Here is a 26,147-nt window from a genome sequence, read left to right as displayed (position 1 = left end):
AGTTTCCTCGCGCGCTGCCCGCCTGCTGTCGCTCGCCGAGGCAGGCAGCGGAGGAGGCTCCGGCTCGGCGGGGCGCGGAACGGAACGTTGCTCCTTCGGGTGTGCGCGGGAGGTGGCGTGGACCTGTCCCCCCTGAGAAGGCAGGCGAGAAGCCCTCTTCACCCCACTTCCCGCCGGTGGGAGAGGGAGAGCTCACCGCAGTGCCTGCGCGCTTCGGGGCTGCTCGGGCGGCGTGAGGGGAGCGGGGCCTCTGGGAGACCCTCAGTCTCCGTGAGAGTTTCGCAGCCCGGAGGTAAGGAGCTCACCTCCGAAGGTCAGTGTAGAGGGAGCTGCGTGGGGTGTCCTCCTTACTAAAATCATCTGAGAGACAACTTTTCCCTTAAAAAAAGAGCCGTTCCTGAAGCCTTGGGAAGGCAGCCGTGGTGAGACCGGGTCATCCTAAACCCGGTTGTGCTGATGTGCTAAAGTCTCTGGAATTGGCGTTGGTTAAGGAGCCAGAGAAGGAGAATCCTCCTCCAGACAGCATTTCTAAGTGGGTAAGCTGAAAATCAGGGGAATTATCTCTCCCCCCCCCCCCCAAGTCTTTGATAATCAAGGATGTGAGTGGAAACCAGCTGTCTTGATAAGTGCTTGATTAGAGATCCGTTTCTTTTGTTTTATTCCTGTGACCCGTACCTGCCACTCCCAAGTAACTTTGATGAGTTGAAACATGACAAACCCTTATTTTTTTCAGCCTAGTGAGAGTGGATTGTGTCATCTGTATGGTATCTGCTACTTAATTTGTATAACACTTTTTTCTGGTTTGCAAATCTTTTTCTGGAAAAGCTGCAGACATACTGTATATAACTGATGTTTAGCTGCTTCTGTGGCAGCTTTTTCTTCTCACTGCTTCTCTTTTAAATGCACTTGGTATTTCCTGTAGGAGGGAAGAAAAGTTTATCTGTGGCAATGATAGATCCTTTAGAGAACAACTTGTTTGATCTTCCTGATTATGAGAATACAGAAGATGAAACGTTCCCACCTCTTCCACCTCCTGCCTCTCCAGGAAGAGATGATGCTGAATGGGCTCAAGCTAATGGAGGTGAACACCTGAGACCCCTAAAGATTCCATTTTGCACTACAGACAATGAAATGCTGTGAAATTGGTATTACTGGTGGTTTTCTTCACTGCTTTGAGTTTACTGCATAAAAATAGTCTTGTGTAGATAAGAAAGCAATTTAAATTTTTATTGCGTCTATGCTTCTGATCTTGTGGGAGAGGTTTATTTTTGTAGATTCCATGAAAATATGCACACAAATGAATCTTTATAAAATTCAAGCTCTTCTGACAAAATATTGATAAAGATAATCGCACAGTGGTGGTCTATAGTTACCCTTTATGCCTTGGATTTCAGAAGAGGTAAGACTGTTGAATGTAGTATTCCAGGGAGATGTTGGTAGGTTTTGTAGAGCATATGACCTAGGAAAAATCGAAGACACTTCAGGACAGTAAAACTTTTGAAAAGATCTTCCTGTGTACTGAACAAGCTAATGGAAAGTATAAAGATTGTATTTTAACTATCGTTTACTTCTGCTCATTTTGCCTGTAGTGTTAAACATGTTTTCCTTGATCTCTGCTCTGTTTGTTCACTAGAAAATGGGGTTTTGGATAGATTTAATTCCTTGATACATGAAAAGGACAACATCTGAATTTGTGATGTTCAAAATAACAAAAAGTAAACTGAGAAATCAGAAAGAAAACTGCTAGCTTTGAGATAAGATGGGCAGTGGTGCCTTGTCTGTTGCAGTCAAATAATACATACTGGCCCTAATCAAAAAGTATATGCACTTTGGTTCTTAAAAGACACATTGATTGTGGTCACACATCGCCTCTTTCTCTGTTTTTTGAAGGTGATGCTGGTGGTTTAGGTCTGTCTTTCAGATCTATCAGTGGAAATTTTGGGACACACCTGTCAAATTATGTTTATTGATAATTTGATTTTCTTAACTTTCAGAAGCAGCATCTACTCTCAATACATTTATCATCAGAAATACAATATAAAAGTTCTAAAATTAGGAAATTTCTGTTTCAAGGAAGCTACTTTGCTAGAAAAGTCGATTCCTCAGTATGTTTTGAAGAGACAGGTTTATTTCCAATTAGTCTTGTGGGAGAAGCAACGTGAAATATGCAGATATTTATTTCGAGTACTATACCTGCACTAGAATACTTGTGACACTGCCTTTTTGATAGGGTAGAAACTTAAAATATACGTGATATCATTCTAGTTGATGTCATTTGGATTACACACTTAAAGCATGCGGGTTTTTCTTTCTTTATTAGAACCAGATGGAAACCAGCAGTCACAAGCAAAGGATTCTGCTGTAGCTGTACAGAAAGCAGTCAAAAGACCAATGCCTAAACTAGATGCCCACAGGTAATTGTTTTTACAGAATATTTCTTTCTGTGATGAATTTGGTATATGGCTGTGGGGGACTGATTAAGGTTACTGTGATCCGTGCTTGGTCATAGCCAAGTCAAAGATCAAGAGTTTTGGAGATGAAAGTGCGTCTTGTATGCTGGATCTCAACCTTTTCATTCCTAGCCTACCTGTATAATGCTATTACTAGTCTGACTTTCTTGAAGTCTCTTTGGGACTTAGTACATGACTAATAAATTAAGAGGTATTTATTACTCATACGTGGGACTTTTCCAGCTGGATCGTCTTTACTTTGCTTTAGACATAGTACTGTAGATTTCTTTCTTTGACTGTGCTTCAAAATAAAACCTCAATATAATGGTGACTATAGGGTACTACTCAAAGTACACTTACACCTGACTTATGTACAAGCTGTATAAACTCTGTATAACGATAAAGGACTTTAATATTTTCTTTGCTGTTATCACTAAAACTGGTATAAGTTCTTTATAAGCAATGGGAAAAATCTGAGCTTTCAGTTTATTCTATTTTAAATGTACTGATGAAGTTAGTGGTACCACAGGTGGATGGTATCTGGTCCTGCATCTAACTAGTTTTACTTGGCCCATAATGGTACTAGAACTGACTTTCTGTGTAATCAAAATAAAAGAGCTCCTTGGACTAGGAATGCATGTATGGGGAAATTCCCACATAAGTCTTTGGTCTTACAGAGTCTTTATCTTTTGTGCGTTTTCTTAACGACTTCCACACATCAATACAGCTCCGTAGCTTTAGGCTATGTGAAGGAAGGTGAGGTTGTTTGTGTGGTTTGGGGGTATGGGGGTTTGTTTGTTTTATTTTTTTGTTTGTTGGTTTTAATTAGAAAAAGAAAGTATGACTTTCAAATAACTTCACCCATTTTCTATTAACAGGTTAATTTCAGAAAGAGGACTTCCAGCCCTAAGACACATGTTTGACAACGTAAAGTTCAAGGGTAAGGGGCACGAGGTAAGATATTGTGAGCTTTTGCTTTGTTTCTTGGGGGGCTAATCTAGATTTGATAAATTGCTGCCCATCTGATATGGGGAGAACTGGTAATACACTCAATTAGCCAGCTTTCTAACAGTATTTGGATGTAGTCTGATGGGGTTTGTAGTTAAAAGGTTGGTGTTTGTTTTTTTTTAAAAAAAAGTTTTAACAAAATCCATGTTTTGATCTTAAAACTTTTTTCTTCTACTTCAAAACTAAAATATGCTGTCTGTGACTCTATTGTTCATCGAAAGGGTTGGTTTTTTGTTTTTTTTTTAAATTGGAAGAGCCTTATAAGACTGCCTACAACATCTGGAATGCCTCTACCATCTTATTTCATGATCAGTTCCCTCTGGTAGTGAAAATCTTCTGTGACACCTCTATCCCAAAGTTTTTAATATTGAAAAAAGCGTGACATACCACTTAAGCAAAGAGAAAGCAGTATTTTCTCTACAAACTGTCTTGTTGTCTTAACTTAAACATAAAAACCTCATTTTTCTCTGGATAAGGATGCCTGTGCATCTCTGGTTCACTGAGAACATTCATGGTATAAATTTTCTCTTTACAGCACAAGAAGGAGGCACAAAGAAACAAGGCAATACTGCTGATCTGAGAAAAAATCTTTACTAGATAAGGTTATTTAGATGTACATTTTTCTGTGTGTTCTAAACATCAAAATAAATGCCAGCCGTGCCCCTGCAGATTTTTCTTTCAGTCTGGGTTCAGACCTCGGTTGTTTAAGGGGAACTTCTCAGAAGCCTGTCAGATGTCTTACAGTATATGCAAATGCTTTTCCTGAATGTAGATGTTTAATATTTTCAGAAATGCTGCTGTGATGTTTCCCTCTGCAGTCTATTGACTTAGTGAACTTTCACTAGCTGCATATCTTTGTTTATTCTCTAGGCAGAAGACCTGAAGACCCTCATACGACATATGGAACATTGGGCTCATAGACTATTTCCAAAATTGCAATTTGAGGATTTTATTGACAGAGTAGAGTCTTTGGGAAACAAAAAGGAAGTTCAGGTATGTATTGTTTCTGTCAGTTTCTTTCTGCGCAGTACTGAATAGCGTAAGAAGTAGGTTTAGAAGAGCAGTTATGCAACAGAAGTGCATATTACTAAGGAGTATAATGTTACTTAAATTATCTTTTTTTTTTTTTTGTTAAAAAAAAAGGTCTTTCCAGTATTTACTGTATTTAGTACTTAGATATAACCTTTCTTTATTTGAAGTAGTAGTTCAGAGAATTGGCTTCAACTTTTTCAGGACATCTTTAACCAGAGTAATTAGCTTAAGAGTGCTGGAACTGGTTGGGGTTTGAGGTTGTGTTTGTTTTTTAACATTTGAACCTGCAAAAGACAACTTGCGAAGAATGCTGCTTCATCTGGCTTGGCGATAGATGAAGGACTAGGAAAACAATCTACAGCGTAAAAGTTGTGGGTCAAACAGATGTGTAGTGAAAGGAATGTTTTTTCAGAGTAATAAAATGTAAAGAGAAATTGGGAGTAGTATTAAAAACATAACAATGTTGCACAACAGATTTTGTTACAGTTGAAATACCAGTATTTTAATCTCTCATTTGCAGACCTGCCTAAAGCGGATTAGACTTGATCTTCCTATTTTACATGAAGACTTTGCAAGTAATGAAGGTATACTCATTATGCTGTTTGTTCAGTACTTCATGCTTAAAATTACTTCCCTTCCTACTGACCAGAAATTAATGATTATGATATGTTTTTCTAAAACCAAGCTTCTGTGAGACTTAGGATTACAAAACTGATCTGGTACTTGGACTAAAATGATTTTTTTATATATATATATATATATATAAAAAAGTGTGTGGTATACTGAAAAGAAATGGAAAATGGGTATTATTACCAGTATTGGTAGAAATGTTCTTCCAACCCCCCCAACCCCTGCAAACTGCAATTATTAAGTGAACATACTGGTTTGTATTGTACTCGTATGAGCGTCAAGTCTGAAGAGCTCTTGGATCTTACTAATGAAGAAATCAAAGACTCATACCGCTTATACTACAAGCTGTTACAGTGCAGTCAGGGTGTGGTGTCCTTTATAGAGAAAGTACTTAGTAATGCTTGTGGGCACTGTCACGTGTATGTGTCTATCTTGACGTATAGCTACTACTGAGTATTTCTTCCAGTATAAAAATCCAGCCACTTAATAAATAGATAATTCAAGAGTCTCTTCTAATCAGATGAAGTTTTTAGATAGACTAGAAATGAACAATATTATTTATTATTTTAAACAAAAAGGAGGAGTAGAGTTCACCTGGTAGTTTGAGAGAAACTTCATTAGCAGAAATGAGAGAATTTCATAGTCGTTCCTAAGGTCCTTTGCAGGTGTTCACACTTGCCTTCTCTCCTGAAACAATTATCTACCCATTGTCCAGCTCGTCTTCACGTGAACCTCAGCCTGCAGACAGGCCAGTGCTGGGGAAAGCTGTTCTGATGGATGAGTTAACCAGAGGTAAAGCCTTGCCTTGCCCGTGGGTAAGGCCTTTGGGCGGTTAGTGCCATGTGGCTGTCTTCACTGTTGGCTGCATTGGCTAGAAATGGAATGCGGCCGTAAGCAGCCACAAACAGTAAAGCAAATGGTTCCTGCCGACAGGGTCTGTAGAGTCATCAGATTTTTCTGTGCGATGGTTCCATACATTTGCATTGAAATCCAGTGCTGACCTGTCCTTGGCCCGTGTTAGCAAGTATACTGCTACAACTGATCAGTCTTCAGTTGAAAACCTTGAGTGGATATCTTACAGTTTTGGAATAAAAACTCAAGCCAGGGTGTTGTATTAAAACCTTGTTGTCAGCTAACTTCTCTGTTCACAGGCTTAAAGTGGTGCAGAGGCATGAGCATACTTGGCCTTAGGCACTCTTTTGAGAGTGCTCTGCTTCTCTGTTGGTGGGTGAAGTTTGTCTAACAGAGCTGGACTGCCTCCATTTTGCATGCGTTAATGTTGGCAAATGAGTAAATATCCCATAATAGTAGCACACTGAATTCAGAACTGACTATTCAATGTCTACGTTCGAACCTTTGTCTGATTCTTGTAACTAGTCCTGCCGCTTTCCAGAGGACAGTGTTGTATTTGTAGAGGTGGGAAGAAAATTATCTGGCTTTTCAGTAAGGACTGCCTGAATTGACTCTCTTTAACCTTCAAGCCCAGCTCATGACTGATACCTTAGTCCAGAGCTATGCCTCTCTACATTCACGTTCGTATTACTGTTGTGTGTTTGGGATCTCCGATAAGCATTTGTTGTATACTTTGAATATCAGGTATGTGGACCTAGGCAGAAAATTCCCATTAAAACTAAATCATGGAATGATCTTCAGCTGTCAGTACAACTGTGAATAGAACACAGAAATGCTTTAAAAACGTTCTCTTGACAGATACTTAGCAGTAGATACCTCTGGGTTCAAAGTGTTGATTTCTGCCCCTCTTCCCGCTTCCACCCCTCCCTTTTAACCAGGTGGTGGAGGGGAAAGCAATGGACTGGACACAGCGGCTGAAGATGTACATTCCTGCTCTGGAAATGCAGAACAACTCAATTCTCCGTCGGGCACAACTCTCACAGAAGAGCAACAGCAGCGAATGAAGAAGAACAGGCAGCTGGCCTTGGAACGCAGGCAAGCGAAGATGCAGTGTAACAGCCAGTCACAACACAACGGTAATCAGCTCTGTAACTTAGGTGTTAACGGTAAGGTCAGTAGCCTGAGAAGCTCGTACAACTGAGCTTCAGAGTCAGTCAAAGGAAATAATAGTGATTACTCTTCTCTAAGTAGCAAAAGGTGTAACTCTCAAATTTAAACTGTGTTCCTGTAGTTAGACTCCTCCAAAGCTAAATCAGAACTACTCTCCCTAGTTGTCATGCCAAGTTGTGATAGCTTTGTCTTTGAAATGAAACTCAACTCACTGGTCATCTCTGGAGTTGGCTTTCCTGCAGACTGTGATTCTAGTGATAGAAGCTGCAGTTAAACAGACAGCAAGAGTGTTTGCTCATGGTAGGAAATTGTGTTTTTTTCAGCAGAGCTCTCCACTCATTATTCGGAAGAGAAGTTTAATACCCCAGTTGCTCAGGATCCTGCTGACCTTATTGAAGATGCTCAGGTTACTGTAACCAAGGCTGCTCTTACAGAAGATGGAGATAGAGAGTTGGAATCTGCCAGTGAAAAGCAGTAGCCGTTCGCCATGCTCTGAATGACTTTCGGAACAGAAACACTCCAGTGTTTTAAGTACTGTTGTTACATTGAAATGTTGCTGGCTCTTTGCGCTCTGACTCCAGAAGCCTTGTGCTCACTGTGAGTGACATCTATATGGTTGGACAGAACTCTTCTCTTGAAACTGCACATGAGCAACTCTGTACATGGGAAAACAGAACAAAGTTCTTCATCTGCATTTGAGACACCTTTTCCCCCTCCTCCAACATTCTTGAGGAAATGTTAATGAGTTTTTCAACTTACTTGGAATTTTGTTTACAATTGATGTCACACTGAATTCACTGGGATATTGGCAGGTGAAGTTTCTATTAAAGCTGCTGGTTGTTTTTTTCTAATACAGGGTGTACGTAATAGTGCATAGTGCTATGTCTGAACAGCTGTCTTGGATTTTTTAACTTGCTTATCAAGTACCTGTATCTTGTTCTTATAAAATGGAAGCTATTAAATTTCAGAAGTCAAACCAACTTCTTGTATGAGGCTGTTACAACTACAGGCCCTGCAACCTTCCTGGTGCTGGTCAGACATCTCTTCACAGACAAGTAACTCCCCTTAGGGGAACATGCTTTGTCCGTTCTCTTCCTTCGGCTCATTCTGTTCTCTCCAGAAGCTCCATTTCATCCTCCTCTTACAGTCTTGTTTTTCCTTCTTGCACAACAGCTTTTCCCTTTTGTGGAATGAACAAGCATCACCATAATGGTAAAGCACACGGTAGGCTGCTGTTCAGAAAGGAAGCTGAATTTCTAGAAACTGAATTAAGAGAAGAGCAGCACTTACAGCAGATGAAGTAAGTTCATGTCAACAGGTGTAACTTTATACCTAGGGGACTTCAATAAACAAAATTGTGTATTCCAGATTAGTGTGAAGGAGTTTGCTTTTTTTATCCTTGTAGCTATGGGTACAGTAGAAGACAGCCAACAGCTGTAGGAAATACTGAGGTTTTAAGAACTTAATTTATGGACAAGGGCAAGTAACTTTTTGAATGACAGTTAAAAGAATTCACCACGCTGTCTTTAGTCTGGAAGATGAGATTTATCATGTATAAAATCTTTTTAAAACTCATACATGTTCATAATCAGTAAAAAATTATTTTTTAAAATAGACATTTAGTTTTTTAATAAAAGGACTCTTGAACATTTAAATAGACTTTTTTTAAAAAAACAACACCCCAACATAATGATACAAAGTGAACAGGAGCAGACCATCAGCCAGCAGACATTGCTAGGTTGTAGTTCAAGTTCTAATGTCAGCTGAAACATCTAACAGCGCCAAATCCCTGATCTCCTCCAGCAGCTGGTACAAACTCGCTCCCTTGGTCTGGCAGTACTCCTGATAGTCTTCATCAATTACATCAACTCTTGCTTTTTCTTGGGCACGCTGGGCTGCTTCTGCAGACTGACTGACTTCTTTTACTAAGTCGGATTTCACCATGTGAAGATTCTTCTGGGAAACCTCCGTGTCTGAGGTCTGGTATGGTGCATTCCTGGTTATTTCAAGCTTGATTGTGTCGGCATGGCAGCGGGAAGTCTGCACCAGGATTTTCACCTTAAAAGCGATATAAAAGTTATTTAATTTCTGATGGTGCTATTTCCTTTTACTTCCTTCAGATTAAATACTCACTGTAATATGATCGAAAAGGCTTAATGTAACTGATTCTCCAGTAGTTGTAGTGGATGTAATTTTATTCTGAAAGCGATGAAGTGATCCAGGTTTCCACTCACAGCTCTTATCACCTTGACAGGCAATGACTAAGCCTTCTTTGTTTTTCATATACGCAGCACCTTTGATTCCATATCTACAAAAAAGCAGATGAGCAGACAGAAGCTGTTCTGACAAATTTCACCCTTGTCAGTTCCCTGAATTTTGAAACCAACAGAAGGCTGAGCTAGGATTAACTAACAGCACTATGAAGGGGCAAACACTGGAGTGTGATAATCCTGCTTCAAGGATGCTGATGTGTGTTGGCAAAGAAACCCCTGGAGTGAGAACAGCGTGAAGACAGTGACAAGTGTTTCAAAAGCAGCCAAGCAAAAGTAAAACATGTTTTGTGATCTTAGGTGTTGGGTGGAGCCCGGAATGGCCTGATAATGGGAGAAGAGCAGCATTACAGGTTATTCCAGATAGCACAGTGAGGAAACAGTTCCCCACTAAAAAAAGCTAAAGACCAGCAGCGTTCTTGCACTGGGTTCTCTGGAAGGAGCCTTTCTTGGCTGGGTAGGTATGGCTCTTCAGCCACACATCCAAGCCCTCTGGAATGCTGGAGAAGGCAGGCCTACATCAAGCTGGTTTGTATCGGAGCTCAGCCTGTGGGCAGGATCAAGCAACCCCTGGCTGTACTCGTGTCATGGTTTGCTTTACCTAATGTGCCTGTAAAATGGGTTTTTTAAGGTTTTGGTATTTGTGAGTTTGTTGGGGTTTTTTTAAAGGAGAGGTTTTGTACCTACATTTCTTGTACCCCTTAGCTAGCCAGGTAGACAGTGTTGCTTCCAGTAACGCACAAACATGAGGATGGTTAACTAATCCAGAATGTCCAGAGCCAGTAAGGGAGAGGAGAGGTAGCTCTCTTTCCCCCTGGCATGAAGAGCTCGCCAAGCCTTAGGACAGGCAGTGCTCTCCAATTCTGTGGTGACTAGTTCCTTCTCACATCACTCGTCAGTGTATAAACACAAGCAGAACACATTTAGTAGACTTTAAATTACACATTTAAACACTCAGAAATTAAAGCGTAATATTAGCTTCACACAAAGAGTTGTTTTCTATTGGTATAAATCAGAGGCTGAACTGAGATAGCAGCACTTCTCAGAGCCTCCCTGCCATGAACAGCACCTTGTAAACATTTTTTCTGTGCTTCCCTGCTGCCTATGAGGAGCAGCTGTGAAAAAGGTCCTAGACATGAACTACAGTCTGTAGTGAAGGAAAAGAGCACTGAGGAATGCATGTCTGTCTTTGATTTGGAAAATCACTTTTTATTGTTTTTTTAAAAAAAAAAAAAAAAGGAGGGGGGAATATTCCAGCAATTGTTCTGCCCTAGCAGCTGCTTGGGCAAAAAATGTCCTTTTAATGTTTTGAAATAAATCCATTGTGTGCAGCATAGTCTTACCATTTCCTCATAGGAACTCCTTCTCAGAGTCGGTGCATAGAAAAGCTCTGCTTATGATTTACAACAATCTAGAACGCGGTCATCGGTCAACACCAGGCTATGCTATAAATGCTTCCTTTCTCAAGGACCAGAGGCATCCTCCGAGCCTTCTAGTACCACACCTTACTTCTCGGTTCAAGCTCTAATCAACTCACCTTGGTACAAACACAAGCACACCATTTGTCCGAATTGAGTAAATAACACCATCTGCTACGCAGCGCTCATCTGTTTCTGGGGTTTTGTCTTTGAAGTACATGCACTGGAAGAGTTCGGTAGACTGTTTCTGAGCACGCTGGGCTGCCTGCAAGCATCCCCCACAGAAAGAGAAACCACCCACCTAAATTAATATTTCAATGAGTTCATTTGGCTTCGATTTCCACAGTTTCTTTTTCCCACTACTTAACCCCTTACCCATCCCCTAGAAAAATTACATTTAAAAGGAAATCCTACATGTAGTACAGGTGAAGTACGAACTCACTTTTACTACTATTCTCAGAAGAAAACTGATACTTAAGTAAAAAACCAAACAAACAAAAGCATTATAAATAAAAATGAAGTGATACTATGTCGTTGTACTCAAAAGCCACAGTCAGGACTGGCATCCCGTTCTGTTGGGCAGCATACAAACGTACGGAGACAAGCACAAGGACCATCTTACCCGGTTTCTGTTATTAATGTGTTTGCACAGTTCCTGAAGATCCTTATTACTAAATACATCATTATCCTTAACATCTCCTTTAGTTTCCTTCAGAGTCGCTGCCATCAAGAGTCTATGGACAACAATATCAGCGTATCTTCTAATTGGAGAAGTGAAATGAGTGTACTTCTCTAAGGCAAGTCCTGCAAATAAAAAAAGGAAGTGGTGATGAGCAAACGAAGCAATCAACTGCCTCCTGCCCAACAGTTCAGAAATAGTAACGGGAATAGCGTGAAAAATAAAGCGACAAGATACCATAATGATGAAACTCTTCTTCGGGACAAGACCCAGTCGAGAAGTACACTGCATTAGACATTGCATGAGTGGCCATAGATCGCAACAGTTTATTTACAATTGGATCCAATGGGTCGTTTGCTTTATCCAGAGACTCGGCCAATGCTTTGTTAGACCTATCAAAAAAGTGTTAGTTCTGAAAAAAAAATACGCTATCCATGATCGTAACAGCTTATAGTTAAAAATAACATACAAAAGCACATAAAAATTGATTAATACTTACAAAAATATGAATGACAAGCAGAATGATATGAAAACTTTCAATGCAGTTTAGTAACAGCTCTGCTCTAAAAAAAAAAACCTTTAGGAAAATCCCCAGTTTTCACCCACAGGTCTGTCTCCTGCAACCTAGAGAACCAGGAAGGCCTGGAGCAAAACCCACTTCTACGCTTTGCGAAACAGACAGTGAGCTGGTCCTAAACCTGTTCTGCGCAGGGAGGCACAAATGGTGGGAGAAGGGGACACCAAGTAAAAGGAGGCACTGCTGATCCCCTTCACGTTCTATGATGGCCAGAAATGATGCCCCACCATGTGATGAAGCTCGCAGACTTCTTGTATTACCGTGACAAAGTAATTCTAAAATATTTTCAGTCATTTAAAATTACTATATTGCACAGAATTAACTCGATTTAAACAAGTACTCTCTCACACTACTGTTACAGGAAAAATGGTGCAAACAAGGCTACTACAGAGCTTAACAACTACACAGTGACAGAACAAATTCTTTCTGGATATGTCTAAAATTTTTCAGATACTGCCATTCAGCCCAGCCAGCAGACTGCAGGCAGCCTCTTTTGTTTAGAACATCACCTCCTGCTTACAGAAAGGTTATGGTAATTTTTTAAGAATTGCTCTGCAGCATCCATTAACATGGATACTGAGAACTGTAATGCTTTGTGACAAGAACACAGCCAAATAGTTAATTGCTTAACTTTAATTAAAGCACTTAAGAGAAGGAATAAAAGATACCGTGTGTCTATTGAGAAACCTTTGGCACTGGCACATTCTCGAAGTTCAGTAAAAAATTCCTGTCGTGGTGGAGGGTGTTGACGCAACAAAGCTTGATGAAGAAAATGTTCTGAAATCTTTTTTGCCACCCAGTGGTTGGCAAGAATCATACATTCTGCTACAGTCTCATGCACCTCCAGCGGCTGCTTGGGGATGAGATCATGGATATTATTTTTATCATCCAGCTGCACTCGGATTTCTACCCCTTCCAGTTCCAGAGCACCACAGCTGTCCCGTTTAGCTCTGACATGTCGTGCTATATCAGTGAGTTTTGATATCGCCCAAACCAGATCAGCCAGCTTCTTCTGTTTAGTTCTTTCATCCAAGTTTTTCAGTTCCGGGATATCACCAACAACATTTGTGTCTCCATCTAATAATCCCTGTGCTGCTTCGTAAACTAGTTTGTACGCAGATCGAATGATGGTTTTGTTGTAGCAGACTCGCAGCATTTCGTACGATTCTTTTTCTAGCTCCCACAAGACACTCACAGCATACCTTAAAGATAAGATCACATTTCTATAAATAGTTCTGGTTGACTCAAACTGTCATTTAAAACACATCTAGATGTTACAAATTTACAGGTTTCATTCTGTTTGTTTGGTTTTTTTACCGGAAACATCTTTTTCTTCATGAAACAAACCAGTGCTCAGCAATGCCACTAATTAATGCACTTCCCTTTCAGTCTTGTGTATCACAACTTTAGAAATAAGGACCAACTATATCAGCAGGATTTTCAATCCACCTGTGGAGGCAGATTACCCCTAAGATACAAGGCCGTATCTGTTTTAAAGCACAGCTACACCGCAGTAATTTATTTTGATTCATTTTTATTTTATCAGTGAGATGCATGCACTATGAACATATCTGCACCCTGCATATCCTCATGCCAGCCAGCCAACCAACCCTGTAAATTGTAATAAAAAGGGGTAATGGCATGTTTGAGGAATAGGACAACAGTAAAAACCGTGACCGTTCCCGTGGGGGCACACACTCCAGACTACTGAAACCCATGTGAAAAAGCAAGTGAAGAACAAAGATGCCTTCACCTTTACGTTGCTGTTTCAATACAAAGCAAATTGCTACGAGTATGGGTAAACATTATTGGAGGATGAGACAGTCATTGTATAATACGGTATTTCAGCTTTTTGTGACTCCCTACTACATCACTTACAAATAGTAGCAAATAATTCAAAGAGCAAGTGCGTAAGCAGTTACTACACAAAATCTTACCTATCAACTCCACTAAGAAGAGAGCATATGTCAGCACTCAAGACGGAGGGCAGCATGTCATAACGACGATCCGCTAAATAATAAGTTGTTGCCCTGAGGAATAAAATACATTTACTATTCTTCTCACAAGGACTCAGTGGTGTGTTTCTCCCGAGCAGTTTGCAGTATAAGCATAGCATCAGCAAGACGAGACACAGAGCAAGATTTTAAAAGGTTAGTCTTACAGAACGTGCACATGGACAATACCCAAGTCAAATTATTTAAATAACTATTTGTATAGTACAAGCCTAACTTTGCTTTCCTTGGTGTCTTCAGTGGCCATTAAGGGCAGAGCTAGGGCTGTACAAAATATGCTCAACTAAGAAGAGGTCATTTAATGGCTGTACTGAACATCTGTGCTGCTATACGGTTTACATTTCTTTGCATCTACAAAGACTACATTTCATAACATGATTCAGGAGTTTAAGTTCAAAACAGTGGCAATAAAAGAAAAAAAAAAGGAATATTTGGCATATTGAAACACAGAATTGAATATTAAAACATAAGCTTGCCAAATATCTCTGGAATTAAATTCATGTAAGACTTAATTCCATTTTGTGGGTGTTCAATGTTCTGTGTGAAGATTGATCCCCCTTGGAACGCAAACAAGTGGTTTGTAAATACATCACAAATGTTAGACTATAAAGCAAACAGTAGTGATTAGGGAAAGATAAACTTAAATCATAACTTGGTGGAAAAGAGCAATTTTATAGGAAAAGAGTGAAGCAGTAGATCAGAAAGACTTTCTTCCCGCACAGGCCTATTTTATCCAAATAAAAACAGAATACCAGTAGTTATCTATTAGTTTTAATAAGCTGTTTCCTTGACACAAAAGAAGAAAGAATAAGAAAGAATGTTTCCTTCCAATGTTTCTCAGTGTTTTCTTAAGGTAGCATCACAAGCTTCTGAGCTCCATAAATTTTCTAGTTTTTAGAAAATAATTTACCTTGCTCTGGCCTCAACATCAGTGTAAGAATTTGCTGCCACAAAATGGGTTACATCTGCAATGTGTACACCTAACTCCAGATTCCCATTAGGCAGAGTTCTAACGGAGAGCGCGTCATCCACATCCTCACAGCCTTTTGGGTCAATGCTGAATATCAAGTGTGTATCTCTCAAGTCAAGACGTTTTTTTTCCTCCTCTGGATTCACTTTCCATGGATTTTTTGAAGAGCTTGTGGGCATTTCACTCATCTGTACAAAAACATTATGGATGAACATACAATTGTATCTTTTCTACAAAAAGAAGCCAACAAATTAGACTTAATTAGCTTTTCCTTTTCTACTCTGTTAATTCTTTTGTGTACTTTTTCATCCTAAACAAATTCTTTCCTTGCATTTTCCAAGTCTATTACATTTATTTCACAGAAAGTATGAAACAGAATTGAAAAGAATGCTATGTATATTATTAGCAACTGATATTGTGGTGATACTGCAGCTCTGGCAAACAACACTACTGTATATTGGGATTTTACATTACATTTTACATTTTTCTTTCAATTAATTGTAGGTATAATCAAAATCCTTATCTATGAGAGCTGGGTCCTCTCCTGGTTGAGGACAAAAGGATTTAAGATAATGATTTCAGTAGGTCTGGGCCTTTAGGATCAGTACCATAAACACATGCTAAAGACAGTAATACCTTAAAAGTCTACCTCAAATTAGAATTGAGAGGTTGTAATCTTCTCCTCACAGCAGACATATTGTTTTAAAATCACGTTCGACTTGAAAATGCATAGTATGTACAGAACCACTGATCCAAGAGTAATTCCAGAAAAACAACCTTTGAGTAAGTTTCAGCTTTCAACAACCTGTCAGTAACTAAGACATTCAGCTGTAAGAGGGTTCCCCTCTTTGAGAAACAAGACCCTGAAAATCAACAGAAAAGAACGTATCTAATCACAAAGACTAACCTGGATTTCTGAGAAAGGGGCAACACAGATGCTGTTCTCCACCAGAATCGCTGCAATTTCCCCCTCGAGATCTCCAATTTTTCCTAGAACTCTCACGAAGTGTCCGTTTGGATATAGAGATGTTGACTCCCAAGAATCAATACGCACAACAACTCTATACTCCTGCAGGAAGACAACTCTGTTAGAACAGTAATCTGCTCCTGACGAGCAATCAATATAAATACTCCTTCAGGGGCAAACAAAGAGACTGACAACTCTAAAAAGTTTATAGAAAGGAAAAAGAAACCCACAACGAGAAGCATCCAAACAAATGCTGAGAATTACATTTATTTCCTGATCAAAGACCCATTTGGGGTCATTATAGAAAGAGTCTCTATCTTGAAGAATAAAAAAAAAAAAGCAAAACTGAGATGTCTTTTCTGGTATAAGAATATTTGTGTACACAATTGGAATTTACTTCTTGGCTGTGAAGAAGTACTTAACATTACAAGGTAAAAGCAGGTAGGAATGAACAAAACCATGTTTCTTCTTTCTATAGCAATGGCAGGCTAATCATCACAATTCATTATTTGTTGAAAAGCTCTCCTTATTACTCTTATCAAAGTTACATATAGTCATAGATCCAATAGCGCCACGAGGGCTATTGGAATTTGTACCCCTAATATGGGCTTTAATTTATCAGAAAAAACCCAGAGCAAGTAGTATATAAATGCTCATGGTACTTGGCCCAAACTCAGAACTCAAATAAGCTTTATTACCTGAAGGTGACGCAGTTTTGACAGGAATTGAACACATTCCTTCAAGGCAGAAATTGAGCTACTCTCACGGACTTGTTTTACCAATGTTTTTGCCATGGAAAACACCATTAGAGCATAAAACACCCACACGATTCTGTAGGAATACAGAATAAAGAAACACAAATTACCTGTAATGCTTCAGCTTGCTGGGTACTGATCCGGATTTTTGGGATTCGGTAGTCCCAAGGTGTAACAAGGACTTTCTGAGCATTTCTGCCCTGGGACTGGCTCTCTTCTTTAGAGGGGAAAGTGACCACATAATCCCTCCAGTTCTTCTGAATGATTCCAACAACTTTACCTTTTAAGAAGGAACATTGGAGTTAAACAGGAACATGAAAGCAAATGCACAGGAGGTACAGGAGACTCATTGCTTTGTAATATGAACTACTGTGTCCAGAAATCTGTATTGCAATTGCTAACGACACATGGTATGCAGACAACAACACAAGTTTGTTATAAATTATTGTTGGCACAGACAGATTTAACGAGCTTTTATTTATGTGGAGACTAACATCACTGTATAGATTTCAGATGATACAGTACATAAATTATTCAAAGGGATTCCAACTACTACTGAAATGTGGCCAATTCTAGTAAAATATACAGAAATTTTTTAATAACAAAAATCAAAATCAAACAGTATTTTCTTGCTGGAAGAGAATTAACCTCCTAAAACTTTTAACTCTGACCTCAGCAAACGTTTAAGATGTAGCTATACCTGCAGAGTAATATTTTCAAATAAGACTCTAAGTTCCCATGGTACACAGGCATGTCACATTGTAATGGGAGCTGGATACTTTTTCGCCTAGCAAAAATTTTTTTCATCTTGAACATTGTTTGTCATCAAGGAATTAAAAGGATGCTGTTATCTTTCTGTATAATCAACAGTGACAGTGGAGGACTTGAGTGCATACTCTGGTAAATTGGGCTGTATTAGAATGGCATTTCGTCTCTTGTAGAGCTGTGAAGAGTGACAGCATGCATTTGGGTAGTAACGTATTCCAAACTCAGTATTTTAGGAAGATAACTACAATAATTCAGCCGTTTCTGCAAATTAAATTAAAGAGGGGGGGGAAAAGGGAGGGAGGGGTTGCATATAGAAAGAATCTAGTGGCTTTCTTGTTGGGATATGTTAGAATGCTTTAATTTGGGATAATGACATCAAATTTACTACGGTGCAAAACCTGTGACAATCACAGAAACCGAGGGAAGGGACTATATAACGAAGAGTACAACACAGCTTGGCCCAAGGAAGTGAGGTGATCTTAACAAAACATCGTATCACATGATCTCCTTTACCTGTGGGCATAGGGTCACCACTGGTGTCTGCAAGTGCCTTATCCTCGGTCTCGTTTTCACAAAGGGCAACAGTCCTTCCTTTCCATTCCTGCAAAGGTAGTAACTCAACAGCTACCACATCACCATGGATTGCACGATTTCGAGCTCTGGCCCCATAAATAAGGATGTCACTTTGAAGTTCTAAATTTAAAATAAAAAGAAATAGAACTATAAACTTCTAAAAAATTCCGATCTCTACACTCTTGGCAGCATTCTGCTGAAATAACAGAAAAGGACATTAGCAATATGGTTTCATCCAAAGTGGACTACTGGCAAGTAATTAATATTGCAAGAAAATTAAAACCTTTCCCTCATTTTGCTTGAAGGAGATATTAAGCAATTCTGTAAGTAATCTCTTGGATAAAAAGCAGCATGGGCGAGGATGAGTTCATTGTTCTTAGGCAGCAGCTTTAAAAACACACAACACAGTTAAACTGTGGAAACCACTGTCACAGAATTCTGGGCAGGGTCCAGAATTAAACAAGTTTTAAGAAAAGGATTATCATATAGAACACTGGTTTGACTGTACGGTCTGTCACAGGAACATTTGAAAGTGCTTATTAGTGAAAGCTGGGACAATCTATCTGTGCAAGGATACACCTTCGAAGGTATTTATTACTAATTCATAGCAGAAAGACAATACTGGGGTTCCAATCTGATCCAAAAGGCTTTTCCCTATTATGTTCACAACGACCAGCTTCCTACTCCTGCCAACACATACGCAAACAGTTATTTCAGTCAGGTGGGTTTTCATCTAAAATTAGAGCAAAGCACAGAGATAACAATTTGCATCAGTAAGCTTCAGAAATGGTCTAGGGAAACCTCTTAGAAGGACAAGAGTCCAAAACATGGCCAAAGGTACTAAGAAAGAGGAAGGAGGACATAAAGAGTAGTGTTTTCTCATGAGGCCCACCCTCTAGGTTAATCTTCAGCCTCCTTTCTGGCCCATGAAAATAACCCAAGCATTGGAGGGTCTTAGCTTTCGCCTCGTTTAATAACGGAACAGCTACATACTTATGGCACACATGGCTTCAAATAAAAAGCGTGGACAGTGTCAAAAAGGCATGGAGTAAATCCTGTTGTCTTTTCACCTGTTTCTTTGCTGCCAAATCCCTGAAGTCGAACAAAAGCTTCCACTTGTGCTCTATGCTTATTGACATTCAGTGTACCCTAAAAGAAAATAACCGATAAACATAATGAAACAGTCACACCTCTAAATAGCCAACTTTAAAGTATAAAATTTTGGGGTTTACAATTATTTTTACATAAATTAGTAGTTTTGATTGATATGTAGATTATTTTGAACATAAAGTTCTGCCTTGTACATTCACCCCCTATAGAGAGAACAGTTAAGTTCTCACTTCTGGAAAAGAATGGTAAGTTCTTTTAAATGCTCAATTTAATTGTAAACTGGTAAAGATCCTTTTATTCAAAGCACAGGCAGTGTACTTTTGCTGCCTGCCTTAATATGGAATCTGGAGTTATTCCTATGAGAAAGAAAAACCTCAGTCTTTCTGTTCAGATTCTATTCTCGCCTCGCTGCTAAAATTGTCAAGAAAGGAACAAATTACTACCTCTAATTCTTTAAATTATTTTTAAGACGACACTTGTCCACCAACAATCCATATTAAGGCCCTGAACAGCCATAAAACCGTAAATTAATTTCACTGACTGAGAGATCTCTGTGCAAATGAAGTAAGAAATGCTGCCCTTGTACAGCATTATTTATACTTAAGAATGAGATAAAGTTGCTTCGTATCACACACTGGTTTCTCAATTTACAGGTATATCACACATCAACCTGAAGAAAAATCCATAGCAAATTTAAGATCCTCAATAACAAATTCTCATTTTTCTTTCTCCAAGAGAAAAAACCTGACATGTTCACCAGATAAAGCAGGGGAAATATTCTGAGACTCCTAATCCCTTCCATCCTCTTACTCTTGCTTCTTTGTTTTCTTTCCCTCTTCGCACTACAGCAATATCTCGTTATCTGATCAGTCTAACTAAAGGGACCAAGCACAAGACTGCATTGTTCTGTGTGTGCTCTCTATAAAGCAAATTACCTGTATATATCTTCCAGATTTGATCCCAGCCTCCAGTATTTCCACAGGTAAGTGCTCAGGATATTCTTTTCCATTGTTTTCTTGGCTTTCACTCTCCCGTTCACGCCGAGTTTGAAGTATAGAGTCAAAGAGTTCATGGGCAGCCTTTAAGTCAGGCCAAAAGTTATCCAAGTAATTCTGTATGCACATATATAAACAAATATTGAAGTATTTAGAGGTCTCTGTTCTTTTAATAATGTGTTTGGAAAGCCCAGAACGGACAAGCGCTGTCTTGTATGCTACACTCCAATAGCACTTCCAAGTAGTAATGATGTGTCTGCTCTAAACACCACCAGATTCAACGTAACTCATTTGCTAAATACAAGAGAGGCATAACTGTTAGCATAGCATCCTAGACTAGATATTAATAAACTTTTACTACCAATATACCCCATCCAGGCTACATCTTGTGAAGTGCCACAGCAGAAGAATCAAACTGACAACCCGCTATTATCTTTACACTTTTCATATGATTTTGTATGCTACATTTAGGCCACTTTCCATTGCCTCATATCAATAAAAAAAACCAAGCATCATCATTTTTATATAGCTTTAAGGTAAATCTGTTTGGTCCTGGTTTTACTCAACATCCTTTCACAGCTAAACATAAACATCCCATCCACATATCCTGCTGAATACAAGCGGTATCAGAGATCAACAACTAAATGAAGAATGAATTACCTTCTTGTGCATCACTGTATCCCAAGTAGTCAAGGCTAAAGTAAACTGGCAGAATAATGCTGATGGATATTTAGGCTACAGCTGTTTATGGACTGCTTGCACTACAGATTTAGACAGCTGGCTAACTGATCATTGTTCATCAATGCCAAATACTTTGAAGACAAGGAAAACAAGGAAAAGGGCTCCTAAGAAAGATGACCTCTATGTTTAGAGCGCCTGGTTTTCTTTTCAGTTCTCTGGTTTGCTGACTGCCACCATTTTTTATGACATTCCCATGATGGACATCTTTGCTTTCTTTGATAAATGAAGACATGAGTTAGCATCAAAGTTTTCTTAAACGTAAACTCTGAAATTATTTGCACTATACATGGGCTTTAATGTACTTGCTTCGTCATTTTGATGCAGCATAAAGGAAACCTCTGTCTATTTTTCTGACACGTTACCTTGAAGGAAATCACAAACACTCCTTCTGTTTCATTTCCGTACTGCCTGATAGCATCTTCATCTTCTGTTACCATAACAACTGGCATCTGACCCAAGCAGTGATTGTAATACCAGACTGCTGCATTGTAAATACTCCTGGAAAAGCAAAGTTTGAAATAAGATTTCTGGTGTATCTCATTTGCTACTTGCAAGACATTTGCATGCTTTGTATAAACGAGATTTTGGGTTAACACACATACTTTTGAGATATATTCACCAAGCTACGTAAACCTTCTATCTGCAAAACTTTTTATGTGCTGTACAGAAGCACCAAGAGAACAGAGGAAAAGGAAATCTTTGCTCCCCAATGTATCCACTCGTGCCCTAGCTGCAACAAAACATATTGTTCCTCTGAGTGAAAGTTTGTAAAAAGCAAGTTGGAACTGCCAAGACTCCAATGCTATGGTGTTTGCAGGCTATCAAGCACTACAGCTAACAGCCCAATACGGTGTGTGTGACCTATTTATTATGCTAAAGCATTCTTTAAAATGGCTGTGTAATTTTAAAATGATCCAGCTTTTTTTTTTTAGCATTATTGCATTTAATTAAGTACATTTTTGTCTATTTTCCTAAGAAAGCAATGTTGACATTTCCTTAATCACAAAAGGCCAATCTAGACTTTCGGTAATTGTGAACTGTTCCAGAGCTAAGCAGAGCAAGAGTATGAACTCTTACGTGCCCAATGCATGCTAATATTCCTAAACACAATGTCATGATGTTGTCAAGCATAGTACTACATAAGTTAAACCAAACCTGGTCTGCCATTTCTCCATGGATTCTCCTTTCTCTCTTGGCAAATAAGAATGCTGGTGGAATTCATTAGCAAACACAATGCAGTCATGACGGGCATCCTTTACCAGATTTCGTAACTTGTTGTACTGTCTGGAACATGAAAAAGATAAATATAGTCTTGTGCTTCCTTTTGATAATGCTATTTCTACTCCAGACAAAAATACAGCTGAAAAACTCAAGGAAAAGTACTGTCATGCACAAAGAAATGCATTCATTAATTTACCCCATTGATGATAAAACCTAAAACATTATCTGTAAGCAAGCTTTTCTAATTCCCATTATGAATGCTTCTAATTTTTAAACGTATTTGTTTTCCAATGAGCCTTACAAAACATCGTTAAGTCTTCAGGAACTTATTTTGTCACTTCTGGGACAAGAGTTATTTCTTCAAAGGTGTTTGTGCTTTAGAAATATAGCAAGACCTTGATGGTAAATTGCACTCTTACATGCTGTGGCAATCCATAGGTTAATATCTGGTAAGGTAAGTACAATATAATAGTATTAATTGCTCCCCAAAGACAAGTGCTCAGTCTTTAATACAGCAAACCAAAACCATATCCATAATCTAGTTGTGGTACATGATCTATTGTTACGGAGTCTTAGTTCCTGTCACAAGTCATCTGATTAGTTAGTAATACTACAGGTTTAATATCGCTCCTGTCAAGTGAAAACTATGACAGGCATTGATGTCCACAGATCACAAAGGATCACAGTTCTTTCCCTTCTGTAAAATTACATTAAGACACTTCAAAGACCTAAAACCAAGTTAAACACAGTATATCTGCTAACTCTGGGTTACTGTGCTTAAATATACATTTAAGTCAGTATCTTTACTTCAATCTAAATTAAAAATAAGTTGTTATTATAGGATAAGTACCTGCGTCCTTTTTGATGTTGCACAGCTTGACATGCTGTTTGCATGAAAATAATACCTTTCAGCTCCGGAAACTCGAGAATCTCAAGGTAATCTTGAACAACCTTGCAGTCGGGGACAACATAATGTGTAACATCATCTGATAACAATTTGCCATCTAAAATACAATTCAGAGTTTAAAGGTTTAACCTTTCAGTTGCAATTCTCATTTCTTAAAAATACTTTCAGATGTCAGGAAATGAGATGTCTATCCTCAAAGGCATACACATCTTTTTTTCTGATGAACAAAATTACGACTACTATGGTACAATTCTGTGGTACAATCTCTAAAATGTGTGGCAGAACCCTTTTGCATCCACTGATGCCAAAACTATCCAAATGAGTGAAAAAGATCCACCTTCACCATGAAAAGAATGTAACTTAAAGAGTGCAGGTAACAGTCCTTTTTTCTCTACTTCCATATGAAAAAAAAGACTATACATCTGCCACAGAAAATCTTTTCATGGAATTTTCAAAGGGTGTAGAATTATGGGTACTTCTGTTACGCTGCTTCCACACATCTCTATTCCACACTATCCATTTACAGCAGGCTCTTCTTCTGTATCTTTACGTAAAAGAATACAGATAAGGGTACATGGGGAGAAAAGCAATGCTACTGCAAAGAGAAGATGTTCTTGAATCTAAACTATTAACCATAATTGCTAATTTTCTCTAAAGAGACTCCATCCCTTAGGAATACGCCATCAAAATACCACAACCAACCCATCATAGATGACATCTTAAAATGTACCTCAACATTTATGATTTTAATTGCTTTAGATGTTTCAAAGATAAACTTCTGGGCAGTGGGGATCTCCAGTGTATTTTCTCTCAATGCCTATTTATTCCTTATGATATTATAAACATTGAACTCTGAACGTAGTGTAGTGCAGGCAAATTCTATGTAATAAAAGTATATAGATCTTGCTAAGTCAGGTTATTTTCAAGTTTTTCTTAGAAGCTGACACAGGACAATCTGTCTATTAACTGTGATCACTAGAAACGTGAATCCAGTAGGCACAATTCTGCATACAGTAACACAGCTACATCTCACACTGAAGGTATATAATGGATGATGGCAGAATGCATACAAGAAAGCTAATATTTATTAATAATTCAGAAGAGCATCAAAAGTGAAATGTCACTTGAAGATTTATGTAATCTGCCCATATTAAGCTATCCTTGCCTAACCTATTCATCTAGATCCGAATAACCTCCAAGTAGGCACAGCACACCATTACAAGTATCTGTAGATGTGATTTATGCAGGCAGTCTCTCACAGTGCATGAAATAAGTTTGCTCAGCACAATGTGTAGAGTCAGGAATGAAAACAAATGTTCCCCTCACCTCTGACTTACCTAGAGTGATTACAAAGGGACATACTCTGACACCCATCTATAGCAGAATTTACATTTAAGTCCAGAAGAGGGGAAGTTAGGCATGGGGAGAGACGTAACACTTTTTTTTTCTGGTATATGCCTGTAAGTTATCCTTAAGGAATTCATAACCAAATGCAATACATTAGGGAGCCGCAGCTATCACTAGTCCTGACATCCTAGATAGCAGTAACATACTACACCACCTCCTGCCCTCAGTTCCAACAGGCACCTAAACCAAAAGTGACATCTATATCAATTACAGTTCAGAAGACCAAAAAAAAAAAAAAGTTATAATTCTCAACCTTTTCTTTTAGGTAAGCAAATAATTTGGTCGATTTAAATAGGCTGGATATTATGTTAGTTATTCACCAGTTTCCTGCACCAAATAACTTGTGCTATTTAGTAACAAAAAACTCTGAAATATCAACCAAAGGTCACAGGATGATCTATGATGCACATAATAGCATCACAGTATGTAAAAACAACAACAAATCTAGACATCACAGAGGCTGGCAGTCTTCCCATGTCTGGAATGGCCAGATATAACACAGGCAGTTACATTTAATTACTCAACAGAAATAACTCCCGATGCAGAATTACAATCGCTTCAAGATAACGGCTTGGCTCCATTGTAAGAATACTGAACAGGTATGTATAGAATTTAATTCATGCTATAAACCGCCACCTTGCAGAAATTATACGCACTTTAAAAAATCTTTTAAAAAAAGGTAAGTATGAAACTTGCATAATCCTTTAGCCTTTTATCACTGTCTGGAGACTGTTCACAGGTAAATCCTGTAACAATCAACTTTTCAACTCCTTTCTCTCTTAACACCTCGCTTACTTCTGAAAGACTTTGCTTTGAAGGAGCGCTTCTGCTGTATCCTTGACTTGGGCCCGTTTGGTTTTTCCACGGCTTTATCTGCTGTTGTTCGGGACGGCCGAGGAGAGCTCTGGGACGAGGCTCCGGCGGCCGCACACCACACCGGCTCGTCCCCGGCTCTCCCCCGCCGTTATTGCTCTTTTATTCACCGCCTGTCCCGCCCGCAGACCCCCTGCTCTGCTCTCCGCGCCGGGTCCCGCCAGATCCTGTCAGGCCTCCCCGGCAGCCCCGCCTGGCAAGGCCGTGTGGATCGGATCACCTCTGCGCACGGATCGCTCTCTGCACCCAGCTTTGGCCTACGTGAGCTGAGGCACAAGGGCTCCCGGGGACAAGCCGCCCACCGCTCCAGCTCGCCCCCCCGGGCGGTCCCGGGTCCGGCAGTCCGGGTTCCCCTGCCTCTTCTCCCCGGAGCCCCGACACCCAGCCTCCCGCCGTCAGCCCCCTCACCGCGAGGACAAGCGGCCCGGCACAGGGCGCTGCGGCACGGCACGTCGGGGCGGAGGTAGTGCTCCCGCACGACCCGCACCGAGCGGCCCTGCTGGCCCCGCAGCTGCAACACTTTCTCCGTGCGGAGCATCGCGACGGCGGGAACCTACGGCCCCTCGGCTGGGCCCGCCGCTGCTTCCAGGGCGCATGCGCGGGGGCGGGGCAACCGCACGAGGCAGGGCCTCAGTAGAGGGGCGGGAAAAGATCGGGCTGGGGCCAGCTGAGGGAACGGGGACAGCTGTGGGGCGGGCGGGAGCCAGCTGAGGGAACGGGGGCAGCTGTGGGGCAGGCGGGAGCCAGCTGAGGGAACGGGGG

At 39.7% G+C, this 26,147-nt stretch overlaps 2 protein-coding genes and 1 non-coding gene across 9 annotated transcripts; 2 read left to right on the top strand and 1 right to left on the bottom strand.

Annotated features, from left to right (window-relative positions):
• TIPIN (TIMELESS interacting protein) lies at window positions 1-8,120 on the top strand. Of its 6 annotated transcripts, XM_075764019.1 has the most exons (9): window positions 271-292; window positions 390-536; window positions 923-1,081; window positions 2,321-2,414; window positions 3,329-3,404; window positions 4,329-4,451; window positions 5,011-5,074; window positions 6,911-7,108; window positions 7,466-8,120. In XM_075764019.1, exons 3-9 carry the CDS (start codon window positions 949-951, stop codon window positions 7,618-7,620), a joined length of 843 nt encoding a protein of 280 aa, XP_075620134.1. In that variant the 5' UTR covers window positions 271-292; window positions 390-536; window positions 923-948; the 3' UTR covers window positions 7,621-8,120. The 6 variants fall into 6 exon arrangements, with proteins under 6 accessions (XP_075620139.1, XP_075620135.1, XP_075620137.1 ...); XM_075764024.1 differs by lacking the exon at window positions 390-536 and having other exon boundaries at window positions 1-292; window positions 7,469-8,120; XM_075764020.1 differs by lacking the exon at window positions 390-536 and having other exon boundaries at window positions 53-292.
• Window positions 5,963-6,099, top strand: LOC142603581 (small Cajal body-specific RNA 14). Its single transcript, XR_012837523.1, has one exon.
• A 547-nt stretch (window positions 8,121-8,667) lies between the features above and the next one.
• Window positions 8,668-25,996, bottom strand: DIS3L (DIS3 like exosome 3'-5' exoribonuclease). Of its 2 annotated transcripts, none has more exons than XM_075764011.1 (17): window positions 25,794-25,996; window positions 23,049-23,202; window positions 22,133-22,261; window positions 21,340-21,475; window positions 20,177-20,353; window positions 19,202-19,280; window positions 18,072-18,251; window positions 16,901-17,070; window positions 15,976-16,137; window positions 15,009-15,256; window positions 14,024-14,116; window positions 12,755-13,288; window positions 11,747-11,901; window positions 11,453-11,634; window positions 10,950-11,131; window positions 9,276-9,450; window positions 8,668-9,200 (listed from the first exon to the last, which is right to left on the bottom strand). In XM_075764011.1, the coding sequence occupies exons 1-17, from the start codon at window positions 25,921-25,923 to the stop codon at window positions 8,889-8,891; spliced, it is 3,198 nt and encodes a 1,065-aa protein (XP_075620126.1). In that variant the 5' UTR covers window positions 25,924-25,996; the 3' UTR covers window positions 8,668-8,888. The 2 variants fall into 2 exon arrangements, with proteins under 2 accessions (XP_075620126.1, XP_075620127.1); XM_075764012.1 differs by having other exon boundaries at window positions 10,950-11,095.
• Between the last annotated feature and the right edge of the window lie 151 nt (window positions 25,997-26,147).

Source organism: Balearica regulorum, chromosome 12 (genome assembly GCF_011004875.1).
Source record: "Balearica regulorum gibbericeps isolate bBalReg1 chromosome 12, bBalReg1.pri, whole genome shotgun sequence".
NCBI lineage: Eukaryota > Metazoa > Chordata > Aves > Gruiformes > Gruidae > Balearica > Balearica regulorum.
The sequence above is the reverse complement of the archived record's forward strand: the minus strand, read 5'-3'. Positions and strand labels throughout refer to the sequence as shown.

Excerpts from the sequence above, each read along its gene's own strand:
- TIPIN (XM_075764020.1), top strand. The coding sequence starts at position 949 with ATGATAGATCCTTTAGAGAACAACTTGTTTGATCTTCCTGATTATGAG. Across the intron at positions 4,452-5,010 it reads GAAACAAAAAGGAAGTTCAG|ACCTGCCTAAAGCGGATTAG; the intron begins GTATGTATTGTT and ends TCTCATTTGCAG. Across the intron at positions 5,075-6,910 it reads AGACTTTGCAAGTAATGAAG|GTGGTGGAGGGGAAAGCAAT; the intron begins GTATACTCATTA and ends CCTTTTAACCAG.
- DIS3L (XM_075764011.1), bottom strand. The coding sequence starts at position 25,923 with ATGCTCCGCACGGAGAAAGTGTTGCAGCTGCGGGGCCAGCAGGGCCGC. Across the intron at positions 15,257-15,975 it reads CCCCTTTCTCAGAAATCCAG|ATGAGTGAAATGCCCACAAG; the intron begins GTTAGTCTTTGT and ends GTTTTTGTACAG. Across the intron at positions 11,902-12,754 it reads GGTTTCTCAATAGACACACG|GTCTAACAAAGCATTGGCCG; the intron begins GTATCTTTTATT and ends CTTTTTTGATAG.